This window comes from Oryctolagus cuniculus, chromosome 1 (assembly GCF_964237555.1).
Source record: "Oryctolagus cuniculus chromosome 1, mOryCun1.1, whole genome shotgun sequence".
Taxonomy (NCBI): domain Eukaryota; kingdom Metazoa; phylum Chordata; class Mammalia; order Lagomorpha; family Leporidae; genus Oryctolagus; species Oryctolagus cuniculus.
Window position 1 is genome coordinate 51,966,047 of NC_091432.1, and position 13,150 is coordinate 51,979,196.

General features: G+C 50.0%; 1 protein-coding gene across 1 annotated transcript in view; it reads right to left on the bottom strand.

Moving 5' to 3' along the window:
* Window positions 1-13: 13 nt before the first annotated feature.
* The window catches only part of SPON1 (spondin 1), a 325,832-nt gene continuing 312,695 nt past the window's right edge, over window positions 14-13,150 (bottom strand). The window contains exons 11-16 of the mRNA XM_002708823.5: window positions 12,430-12,612; window positions 8,711-8,881; window positions 8,454-8,621; window positions 7,688-7,852; window positions 5,474-5,737; window positions 14-2,445 (exon numbers count right to left, since the gene is read on the bottom strand). Coding sequence (XP_002708869.1) covers window positions 2,282-2,445; window positions 5,474-5,737; window positions 7,688-7,852; window positions 8,454-8,621; window positions 8,711-8,881; window positions 12,430-12,612 — 1,115 coding nt within the window. The 3' untranslated portion in view covers window positions 14-2,281. The remainder of the gene's footprint in view (window positions 2,446-5,473; window positions 5,738-7,687; window positions 7,853-8,453; window positions 8,622-8,710; window positions 8,882-12,429; window positions 12,613-13,150) is intronic.

The following is a 13,150-nucleotide window of genomic DNA, read 5'->3' on the forward strand; positions in this document are numbered from 1 at the left end:
ACAGCACAAAATCTTTTCAAGGTTTTCAGTTCTGGGTCTTGGGAAGCCCAGGATTTATTCTCATTTGCTACAACAGATTTCCTCCAAATATAATGCATTGGCAAGATGACAGGTAAGTGACCCAATGTCTGGTTGGGAAATAGATCTCTGAACTTCTTAGTGGTATCTTAGAATATGGTTATAAATTGGATTACAACTGGTTTGGCATTGATAAAAATATATTCAACAATTACAGCTGTTTCTTTAGTAGCACTTTTTAACTGGGTATCTAGTATATGATCTCTTTACCATCTCAAGTGGAAGCCCAAACAAATGTTCATTTTTGTAGTAAAAAGTCTTTATTTCCAAAATGGTTAGCCAGAAAAACTATAAACCACCTAACACAAGACTTTGGTAAGAAAGAGATTTGACTTCTTATAAACTCCACATTGCAAACAAAAAATAACACTTAATATGACAAAAATCATATTACTTGTTCTCAGATATTAACTGGTTACCCGGTTCTAAGTCTTCAAAATCAGGACTAAAAGTGTACCCAGCAGAAACCAAATAAGAACACGAGACACTAGGATGGCTTGTTCTTGGAGTTATTTAAGAATTACTGTTAGAAGGAACTTTTGATTTTCATAGGTTGCAAATAAGTATGCCTCTGGATAGCTTAGAGAATGTTGGCAAAAGTGGTTGGTGGTTTGTCCAAGTAGAAAAATTGGACTTCTTATTTTCTTTAATAGTATGTTCCTCTGAAGGGAGGAGAAAGCAGTAGTTAATGGTGTCACTAGAATGAGGGGGAGAAAAGCCATATCTTTGAAAAATGAGGTGACTAACAGTTATAAAAAGACCCAGGCTTGTGGTCACTTAATTAGCTTAAAAACATGAGACAGACCCAATGAGTTTTTTAATTGAACAGTCTCTCTTGTGTTAAAGAAAATACATATTCAGGGCTATACCATATATATGTTGTGTTTGGAAATATCCTGATGTGTTTAATGCAGATTCTTAGGAGTAGTGTATAAAGCATTGTATGTATCTATCTCACCCATGGTGCATATTTGGATTAAGCAATAGTAAAGTAGGCCTGCAAAAGAAATGAAATGGTAGTTTTAACAATAAATGCACGAATAGAAAACTACTGATGGACTCAACTGAGAAAAATGTCTTTTTACACTAATCCTTGGTAGTCAGCCTCCCTGAACTTGGTGTGCTTATGCATGGAAGTGGATGGAAACCCAGGGCCTTCCCTGTGAGGACCAGAGCTCTGGAGTGGAGAGCTGACTCAGGTTTGATTTCCCATCAGAACTGCTGTTCGGTTTGATGCCATAATACTCTTTTTCTCCTAGACTTTCTGTACCCCTTCATCTCTGAAACACTTTGTGCCTCTAAAGTTATTTTTTAATCTTAAAATTCCATGTTAAAGTATGCAGATAGTTTTTTTGTTGAAAGAATGATGGGCTCCGAGCAGACTTAGTGAAGTGTTTGCATAAACTAAAATGTTTTCTTTTTAGAACTTGATTGAAAACTTGAAAGTCTAGACATATGGAAGATCCTAAAACTCAGGTTTGGGACTTCTAGCGAGGCCAGTTTTGTTTCCTTAGCCTTGGTTCCAGTAAGTATCTACTACCCACGCATTTAGGAGAATTGTGGCTTAAAGAGCACTTTATCCCCGGTGTATTTTCTCCTTTTGGGTATCAGGAACCAATGTCAGCGAGTAAGCTAAATAGATTCAGGATTTCCCAGTGAAAGATGGAAAACCACCCAGCATCAATGGCTGTTGAAATGTCTGCCCGCTCTGCTTTCCCAAGAATTAATGATGACTGAGGAGACTTAACAAGAGACCTAGAGATGGGCAATCATGTTCTGCAAGAGCAGACAGGCCGAAGATGAGAATGAGGGGCATCTGCTCTGTTCATTGATTGAACTGTTTCCTGCCTGCTGCACCCTGGGACCCAGGCACAGAGCCACTTCCAGACACAACCGCCTCTCCTTGTGGAGGAGGCCAGGGTCTCTGCCCCGCCTGGCCAGGTGGATGTTCCAGAGGGACACGTGTCACCATGTACATTGACTCTGTAGGAAGAGGGCCCCATGCGAGTGCGGGAGCCCCGTGCAGCCCATACCCACCAAGAAGTATTCAGGAGGAATGTCCCTGACATCCACAAGACTACCTGGCAAACCACACTGCAAAAAAAAGGAAAACTAGCAAACACAATTTGAATTGTCTTAAACAAGCAAACCAGCCATTGGTGACTCTGGACTACAGTGCAGCCCTGGGGAACTTGTGTCCTTGCTAACAAGGGTGAACGTTACATGCTCTGATCTCCTTCTTGTCTTTGCAGCTGGTAAACTGGGAGCTTTTGAACCTCTTCTTTACAGTCATGTAGCGTTCCTGAATCCCACCTCCACACAGTTTGGTGCATTCTGACCATGCTGTCCATGGGCGCATCCTGCAGCCTGAAAGCAGGAAGATGCCGGTTAGTGACAGAACAGGGATGCTGAACTGTGTGTGGCAGGACTGCCCAATTTCGTACTGGTGCATGTAATGGGTTGTTGAATTAATCCATGATTAGAGTTCCTACCAGGGAATGTTAAGTGACAAAAGTTGGCAACAAGTACTTTGTAGCTCTTTCCATCAAAGGGGCAAAGTCTGTTTCTCCACCTGTTGTATGCAAGCTTGCCACATGACTTGCTTTGGCCAGTGAGACATAAGTAGAGACAGCTTGACGAAAACCATAGGGAACCCCCCATGCATTACTGTGTAACAGTCCTGGCTGGCCTACAGGAACAGCCATGTGGAGAGGGGTCCTAGCCATTCCATGAGCCTTGGCAATGCAGCTGAGGCCAGACTAGCTCTTCTAGCCTAGCCTGAGCTGCTAACTGATAGTAGCCCCATCACCTGCAGAATCGTATTAAAACATCATGGCTTAGAAGTGTACTGAATGGTGTTTCACAGCATCTACTTGAACACTATACCATTTTCTGTTACACCTTGCTTCTCAAATAATTGGCCTCCCCAGTACTAAGTAAACGGAAATATAATTTTTTTCTTACTCAGCATAAACACACCTTTCTGATAACCTCCCTGACTCCCAGACATGAGATCAGATGTTGTGTTTACACTTCATAGCACTCTGTATTTGTCGAAAGAAGCCATCATATGTAATGATTATGCATTGGGTTTCTGTTGGTCACACGACAGCTAAGTTTCACGCATGAGCTTAGTGAACAATTAGGTGCTTGGCACATAGTTGACCTTAACAACTGCACATTGACTACCATGTGCAGCAGACAGTGAACTGTCAGGTAGTTCCATCCCCCCAAGATTTAGTTATGTTTTGAAAGAATTGCACAGAGAGAGCCTCGCATCTACTGGCTCCCCAAGTGGTTGCAACTCTTCAAATGGGCCAGGTTGAACCCAGAAGCTTCATCTGGGTCTCCCATGTAGGTGCAGGGGCCCAAGGATTTGGGCCATATTCTGTACTTTCCTAGGCGCATCAACAGGGAGCTGGATTGGAAGTGGAGCAGCTTTGGACTCAAAACTGATGCCCATATGGGATGCCAGTGCTGCAGACAGCGGCTTAACCTGCTGCGCCACAGCACCAGCCCTGTCAGCTAGGTTCTCTTACACTCTGGCTTTTTCTATCATCATCCTAAATGGAGGTAGAACATCTAAACCCACTAAATCCCAGGTTTTATGTAATATTGCAGAGTTATAAGTGGTATACTTATTGCTCAGTGTCTTCATGGCTGTCATATATACAATGATGGGACATGGCGGGTTAAGGAAGAGAAGAAAAGGGGGTAATTTAAGCTGAGCCTTTTAATTGAGAAACTTGATGTCCCATTAACCTTCACTGTTACATGGTCACCTTCCTCACCTATTCCAGGGACTCTGAAGACCACGTGGCAGCCCCAGCTCTTGCTTCGGTTTGCTAGTGTTGTGCTGCTCTTGGCCTGGACCTGTGTATTCAGCAGTGAAGCCCCAGATCACCTTCAAGTTGCAAGAGTGGGGACATAGAATCTTTCTCTAGAAACAGCTGGTCACCCTGCCTCTGTTCTGCCACCTCCAAATCACAACACAAATCTGTTAAAGCCACTTTCATGTTTACAGCCTTTACCTACAGAATAAGCCTCACGTTCACAGCAGGCCACTGGGCTGTCAGTCTGGTTTCCTGCCTCTGTTCCTTGTACTCTGCTCTGTCTATCCCAGAAGGACGCTTAGACATTTGAAGTTACTACTTAGATCTTTTGTAACTGGCAAACCCTTACATGTTTTTCAAGACCTGTCAATGCCCAGGTATCTTCCTGAACTCCAGTCAATGTAAGATGCTGCCTTAGCACTGGGTCCATGGGACCATCAGCCAGTTAACTGGCTGCTTGGAGCTGCATTACTTAAAACTTAAGACTGCCGCTCAACTTTCTGGTTAACCTTGCATAAATATAAACGAAGAAGCCACAGGCTAGGGCTGTCTTGTCTAGGCCACACTCTTAAAATGTAAGATGACTTGATCTGCCCTAAATGACAATTGAGATTCCTGCAACATGTCCATGTCATATTCTCCAATTGTAAGGAGTGAATGGGGTCAGTAAGTCATAACTGATTTTCAGTAAGGTTGAACAAGACTTCAGGTTTTCTGTATGCTTGAAAAGGAAGAAAGGTGGACTGCCTGTGACTCGGGCATCCCATGTAAGTGCCACTGGTTCAAGTCCCTTCTGCTCCACTTCCAATCCATCTTCCAGCTAATGCGCCTAGGAAAGCAGAAGATGGCCATCCATGTGGAAGAGCAGGATGAAGTTCTAGCTCTTGGCTTCAGCCTGGGCTGTTGCAGCCATTTAGGGAGTGAACCAGCGGAGGGAAGATCTCAGTGTCTCTCCCTCTGTCACTGTAACTCTGCCTTTTCAGTTAAATTAATTGAAGGAAGCTTAGGAAGGGTACAGTTCCTAAAAGCTGGTTCTTGAAATTGTACTTATCTAAAGGATTCTTGAAGTCCCCACCCCATCCTTTCCTTTGTAAATTATGCTTGATACTTGAGAAAGGTTCTGTATTTAAAGAATTAAAGTGTGGTGGCTGTGTGGTATCGCAGATGGAGCCTCCACCTGCAGTGTCGGGATCCCATATGGGCACCTGTTCGGGTCTCAGCTGCTCCACTTCCAGTCCAGCTTCCTGCTGGTGCACCTGGGAAGGTAGTGGAGGGTGCTCCAAGTGCTTGGGCCTCTGAATCCACGTTGGAGACTCAGATGAAACTCCTGGCTTCAGCCTGACCCAGCCCTGGTCATTGCGATCATTTGGGGAGCAAACTAGTGGATGGAAAATCTCTTGTCTCTCTCACTGACTCTGCCTTACAAATAAAGTCTTTGAAAAAAGAAAGTATGGTCTGAAAAATTCAGAACCCCCACCCTTTCTTTTGACAGAGCATGACTTAGGCCAGTGCGCACTGCAGCCTGCCCTGGAGACCAGCCCTGACCCACACGATTGCCATACCTGGGAACTGCTCCCCATCGGACTCTTCCCGCAGCTGCTCGCCCCTCCGGCTCTCTCGGGCCTCCCTCCAGCGCAGCTTCTGGATGGATGGGTTTCGGAGGCATTTCCGGACGCGGCACTTTTTGCGCTGCACAGTCTCTGGGCAGGGTGCGCCTCCAAACTGCGGCTCCATTTGGATCATCCGGGTTCGGATCATGTGGCCTTTCCCGCATGACTTGTTACATTCTGACCACTGGGACCACTCAGTGAGCTCACAGTCAATGGCTGGCAGGACAGAGAGGGATGTGAGTGTATCTCAGGTCTGAAACAAGATCCGGTCACTTACTCTCGCCTTTGAACATCTCAGCAAGCCTGCACAGCACAAAGCAGGCTCTGCTGCCCATTTTACAACAGAAGAAACGGGGCCCAAGAAGCAGACTAACTTCCTTCAGCTCATATGGTTCGTAAAGAGTAAATGGTGGCCGGCACCGCGGCTCACTAGGCTAATCCTCCGCCTAGCGGCGCCGGCACACCGGGTTCTAGTCCCGGTCAGGGCGCTGGATTCTGTCCCGGTTGCCCCTCTTCCAGGCCAGCTCTCTGCTGTGGCCCGGGAAGGCAGTGGAGGATGGCCCAAGTGCTTGGGCCCTGCACCCCAAGGGAGACCAGGAGAAGCACCTGGCTCCTGCCTTCGGATCAGCGTGGTGCGCCGGCCGCAGTGTGCCGGCGGCGGCCATTGGAGGGTGAACCATCAGCAAAGGAGGACCTTTCTCTCTGTCTCTCTCACTGTCCACTCTGCCTGTTTAAAAAAAAAAAAATGGTGGGTCATAACCCACATGCTATACCCCTTCTGGTTGGAGGCTTTGGGGGCACTTTGGCGATGCATTCAGAGCCTCTTGGCCTGCACTCTGAACTCCTAGGGCAGCTCAGGTGGCACAGACTGGTTCCCCACAGTCCCAAGGATCTGTTTTTTCTCAGGGAAAGCACCGCTCGCTGGTTGTGTTTCTAGAGCATGGCCAACAGGCCCCCTGCTGCCCAGCTCTTCGGGAGAGAAGAGTCAACAGCTTAAAGATGGCTGATCCCTGTGGGTCAGCACCATGGTGCCTTAACAGCTTTTTGTCTGCACAGTGGTGCTACTGTTTTTCCCATTAGGTTGTGAGAGTGCTCCCACTCCAGGAAGTGCTCTGTAAATGTTCTTCTCCCTTCAATGGATGCTGTGGCTCTGAAGACTTCTGTGGCAGTCAGAAACTGGCCATCAGAAGGCCCCTGGGGCCCTAATGTGGGGGTTGGGGTGGAGCTGTGGGTCAGCTGCAGATACTGAAAGTGCCAGGCTTGGTTTACGTGATGTCCAGATTACCTCCACACACGCCTGCATCCAGCCAGCAGCACTCAGCTGTAGAATGGAGCACTGATTGAGGGAGGCGTGGAATGGTCGGTCCAGTGGTCATACTTTGTGCCAGTTTCTCAGTTTAATCCTCTGAGCAACCAAGGAAGCATGTTCTGCTGGTTAGCCAGTGAGGACACTGAGGGACAGGGATGCTGAAGGTAGCCAGCTAGGGGCAGAGCTGGGGCCTGAACCTGGGCAGCAGCCCAAGTACCACCAAGGGGAAGGAGCAGGAAAGGCCGCAAGTGTGCCTGCCCTTTCACCATTTCAAACTGCAGCTCTGGAAAACTAGCCACCCAAACAGCCTCTCTGCTTGAAGACTAGGCCTGGGTAATAAAGTCAGCTGGGCACAGGGACTTGGGAGATGTGGGTGGACTGTGTGCTGCTGGGGACCTGGCTTGCTTGCTGGTCTTCCCAGCTGTAGGAGGTACTGATTTAATACCCAACCTCTGGTCGTGGGTAAAGAAAATGGTCAGAGAGAGGAGGAAGGATTAAACAGCCTGGAAAATCCATGAGTCAGACAAAGCCCATAATTGGGGGAGAGGGGAGAGAACAGTGGTTTAGTGGGCCTTTGTGCTGAGTGTTGTTCATATATAAGTATGTCTTTAGTTTAGACTCGCAGCAACTTGCAATTTGTTTTATAGACAGTCGTGGGAAACCCATTTTACCAAGGAAGACACAGAGAATTTAACCAACACATCAATGCAAAGACCTAAACCCCATGCTCTTTCTCCCCAGCAGACAGCTTTCCTTTAGGATGTGGCATGTCCTCACAGCCCAGGGCTGGTTTGCAGCCCTCTGGGCTCAGGAACTTAGCGGGAGAGGAGTGGTGGACTGTGGGACCCAGGACTTACGGCATTCCGGCAGCATGCACTTCTCCACCTGCTCCAGCTCCTCATTACAGTCTCCGAGTTCTGCCAGAGACTTGAGCATCCTCTGGCGGGTCCGCATGCCCTTCCCACAGGTCACGCTGCAGTCGCTCCACTCGGACCACGGGGACAGCAAGCATGGGATGGTGTCTAGGTCAAGAGTCACATTTGCCTTTCAGGATGGGCTCCCTTTGCTTGCTGTCATCTCCTTGGCTCCACAGTGTCTCCCTCCAACACCTCATTTCTTGTGTTAGCCCCCAGAGTAAAGTAGAATTGGCCCATGGGGTTAAAAAAAGGGTGAACCAGGAATAAGAAATGACTCAGTAGTCTACAGAGCTTGGTACTTTCTGCATCTGATGGTCATGACCTGACATCAGACGAGGCTCAATAATCGGAGTACACTGAGGGGCTGAGAGTGTCCCATGCTCCCCAAGAACCATGCACTAAAGGAGAGGCTCACTACTGCCATTTTGGACACTTGGGTCTGGAAATCCCTGGGATGTGCATGCACTTGTGTGCCTGTAGACATTTGTGCATAGAGCAGGGGTTGTCATGCTTTGTGGGGCCCAACAAGGTCAACATAGAGTAGGAGTGGACTGGACCTGGGTGCTTATTCTTAACAGCACCCATTGCAAGGACTGTGGGTGGTGCTTTCCTCCTGCACCTGCTTTTCCTCTTGTGGTAGGGGTCGCTGTGTCCTCCGCGTCTGTGCCCCGTCACCTCCCTGGCCCCCACGCCCACGCCCACTCACGGCACTCGGGCATCATGCACTTCTCTGTCTGGGACGTCTCAGCCTTGCACATGGAGCCGTCTGCAGGGCTCATCTTGACCATGCGGTGGCGCTTCTTCATGCCCATCCCGCAGGTGGCGCTGCACTCATCCCACTCGCCCCACTCGGTCATCAGGCAGCTGCTGGGAGCTAGGGAGTCCCGCTGAGTTGGAGTCATGCTGTGGATCCCTGTGGCGACTCACCCCCCCCACCACCCGGCCCACCGCGCCCCAACTCACAGCACTCCTCGTTGACCGTGCACTTCTCCGTCTCCTCGGTGGGCAGCGTGCACACGGAGCCGTCCTCGGGGAACTGCTTCACGTACCTCTCCCGGGACCGCATGCCTGTGCCGCAGGAGATGCTGCAGGGTGACCAGGTGATCCACTCGGACATGGTGCAGGTGGAGCCGTCTGCAACATAGGAGCAGAGAAGACGCTGCCGAGGGCGCTGCATGCCGGGGTCGCGTGTGCAGAACTGCTCACAAGGCAGGAATCAGAAAAGGAAAATTGTTAGTAGTCACAGGGATGTGAGGGTCAAGGATGGACAGGAATATAAAAAATCTAAATCTTTACACCAACAGATGCCCCTTTCCAGTGCTGTGGCACAGCGGGTTAACGCCCTGGCCTGAAGCGATGGCATCCCATGGGGCGCCAGTTCTAGTCCCAGCTGCTCCTCTTCCAATCCAGCTCTCTGCTATGGCCTGGGAAAGCAGTAGAAGATGGCTCAAGTCCTTGGGCCCCTGCACCCGCGTGGGAGACCAGGAAGAAGCTTCTGGCTCCTGACTTCGTATCAGCGCAGCTCTGGCTGTTGCGGCCATCTGGGGAGTGACCCAGCGGATGGAAGACCTCTCTCTCTCTGCCTCTCCTTCTCTGTGTAACTCTGACTTTCAAATAAATAAATAAATATTTTTTTAAAAAAAGAGATGCCCTTTTTCCAGGTTTGTGGGAGCACTCACAATTACTTCTCAGCCCATGGAAAATACCCTTGAAACATGCTCTGATGCACAGCAGGATGTCAAAAATTATATATACAGTCATATATATACATACTCTTGTATATAAAATATGTACTATAAGCTATTTTACATACAATTTAAGATAAGGCATAATCCATTTGTATGATATAAAGTATATTAGGACTATTGAATAAAATTAATAATCGACTTCTTCAGTCACTGACCACATTTTAAGTGCTCAGTGACCACGTGTGCTGGGGGCTACCATATTGGGCAGTGTGGTTAAGAGAACATTTTAATCACTGCAGACAGTTTATTGGTCAGAGTTGGAAGTAACTGGCATATTCTGAGATACTGTGGAAGCTCTTAGAGGAAACTGAGACTTTAGTTGTTATCTCAAGCTATAAGCTCCACTCCCCCACCCCCCACCAAGAAAAACAGGAGAGAGAGAGAGAGAGATTGGCCTTGGGACACAGGACTGATCTGTACCCAGAGAGCAGATGGCACCAAGTGGCTGAAGATATCTCAACGCCTCCATTGAGTTGGGTCACAAAACACCCCGACTGCTCTTGGGGAACAAAAGACAGGGTAAGGAGCATGGAAGGTGTGTCTGTGTTCCAGGAGAGAAGGGTGTGGAGGAAGGAGGAAGAGGGCAATGCAAGCCGAGCTCTGTGTTGAAAGCTTGGGCTTTGCTCCCATGAGTGAGTGTTAGCCAAAGCCATGATCACAGAGGAGACACTTGGGAGGCTGGTGGGAAGATACTTGAACCTCTCACAGCATGACTTGGCTTGTTCCCAAGGTGGGGTGTGTGTGTGTATCAGAGTGTGTTTAGTTCTGGAAAGAGAAGAAAATGAAATCATAGGTCTGTCTGTCTATCCATCTTCTATTTAATTCACATCAATGGAGGCGGACCAAATGCTTAGAGACGTGCTTGGGGGTTATAAAGACGCGTGAGTTCCCAATCTTGTCCTACGCCAGAGACAGGGGAGCACCGAAACAGACAACAATTCCAGGTATTGCAAATAGGACCACAGAGGAATGGCCAGGGAATCAGAGGGTGCCGAGGAGGGAACATCTGCTCCGTCCTGTGGCTCTGGGGAGGATTTCACCTAACAGGGCACGCCAGAGTGGTGCCCTGTTATTAGGAAAAGGAGACTTTAGATTTTAGGTGAAGGGAGCAGCTCTGCAAATATCCTGTGTGGTATTAGGAGATGAAGTCTGAACCCTTACCGCTGTCACTCTGCACATGTGTGTTGTCTGAACGTTGTTCTGCGACCCTGGACAGTGCCACCAGCTGTGCTGGTGGTGCAGTAAGAAACCACAGTGGCAATCAACAAGTTAGACCCAGGGACCAGGCTAACAAAAGGCATCAAGTACAACCATAGAAGTGATTGTATTCCAGTGTGATTCAGCTGGGAGGTATGAGACCTGACGAGCCCCAGTTCAGCCTTCCTCTGATGGGCAAGACATCACTCCAGAAGGCTGAGTGTCGTCCCTGCCATCCCAAGGGTGTCCTTCGGGAGGAAGTGCCCAGGGCAGGCTCTACCCTTCACATCTTCCTCAGACAGGCATCCCCGCGTGCTGCAGCGTGACGTCACTCGTGTCAGATGTGTGTGAGCATGCTCATTTTCACCAGGACTCTTCCCTGCAGGGCTCTCTTACAAGTGAGTGAGACTGGGGAGTTTGCACCCGGGCAAGAGGGACGCCCAGGGTTTCAGCTGACGATGGACTGGCATAATTGGGTCCTTGGGAAAGATCCCTCAAGTGGTCCCTTGGAAGGAGGACAGAGGAGAGGCAAGATGACAAAGCCTTTGCTAAAAGGCTTGGCCCAGAGAGGGGGCAACGGAGACCGCTGCATGGTGCCATGAAGTACCTTCCTCTTGTCCAAGACAACCAGTCCCTGTGCCATGTCCACAGGGGCCTCTGCTTCTTCCCCATCTCTGCCACTCAAACCGAGCAGCACAGAGCCTCGCTTACCTGACTCTGAGTGGTGTGCAGAGCATGAGCCTCAAGAACAAACAAGAGGCTTGGCTCAGGACGGTTCAGAACCAGCGTTAGCACCTGCGAGCCTTGGAACCAGGGTGAAGAAGGACCATGACATCCCCCATGCCTCTTTGTAGGTATGGTATGTCTACGGCATGGTGTTCTCCCCTCCAGAGTGCTTTATTTGGGGGAAAAGCAGTTAGCAACGAGCCACTATGGCAGCACAGTCAGGAGAGGCATTGAAGCCTGGTGCCCAGAGAGAGCCAGGGAATGATGGACGTGCAGCGGGTGAGCACATGTCAGCATCCCCAGCCCATGCTTCCCTTGCTGCCGTCTCACTGCACCCAGAGGAGGTCGGAGCCGACCCCGGAGACTAGCTCCACGCAGGCCGAGAGGAGAGTCCTGCCCTGGGGAACCCGCAGCTGATCTTGTCCCAGCAATCAGCTGAGTGCAGTCTGGAAGCCGGGCCCTGGTGACACAGATTGTGCAAGCTCGTAGCTTAAGCCTGATCTTTGAGCAGCTGCAGATAGATAGGCTGAGAATTTCTCTCATCAGTCTGGAGATCCTGACCCAAAAGAGTGAGCACTGCAACTCAGGCTCAGGTGGAAGACAGACGAGGGGCCATGGATGACAGAACCGGCCCAATGGCTCTGGGTTCAGCCTTGGCCAACCTGTTCACCGGCTCCTTCACAAGAGATTGGAGTTAAGGCCTAGAGTCAGGATGCTGGTTGTTTCTAGTTTGCCATGAGACTTATCTATTCTCTCATGAGTTATCTGTCCATCTTACTGCATTGCTGGGCTGCCGGGGAGGTTGGTTAATCTTAAGAATGCTTTTGATGTCCTGAGACAGGATCTGTGTCCAGGCAGGGTTGTAGATGGGGCTCTGTCCTAGGTGGATCAGAGTTCTAGTGCCCCCACCAGGGGTGCCACCTGCCGAGTAGGAAGGACCACAGTGGCCAGGCAGATCCTCCCCTAGCCAAGCCTCTGCCAGCCCCTGGCTAGCCTGGGTTTCCTCCTCACCTTCGTCGCTGCAGCCAGGGCCCATGCAGGGCTGGAAGTCCTGGGTGTCAGGGCAGGGGACACTGAGGTCCAGCTGTGCCTTCAGCATGCGCTGCCGCATCCTCTTGCCTTTGTCGCAGGTGGAGGAGCTGCAGGCCGACCACGGGGACCAGTTGGAGTAGATGCAGGTCTCAGGGGTGTCGTCTGCAAAGAGTGTGTGACATGTTTTCCCAGGCAGCTTATGGAGGCTGCTCCTGGCCCGCTCCCAGACGCGCTCACGTGGGGAGAAGAAAGGTGCTGCTGCCAGACCCCCTTGCAGCCTGGCTGCCCCTGCGATGGGAGCAGCCGCGCCCTTCCTCGCACAATGCACATTTAGCATCCTCCTAACAAGTGTCTAAATAACGGGAGTGGGTTGCTTCCTATCCTTTCTCCCCAGCACGTGCACAGTCCTGCACACTGGCGGGCCTGGCACAGGCAGTTATGGAAAGCACAGGATTTTTTAACTTCCCGGGCCCCGGTTTCACGGGGCTAATCCAGCTTGTCTAGCTCCAGATCTCCAGGGAAAACCTGAACTCATAGCCTGGCTCTGCCACTCCCTCCTAACTGCAGGTCCCCGCCTCGCTTTTCCGCACTGGGGAAGTGGGGGAATCCGTGCCTGCCTCCCAGGCCACCGTGAGACTCCATGGCCAGTGCAGGCTGATGCTGGGCACTGACTCAGGCCACTGACCACACTCATTTGGAA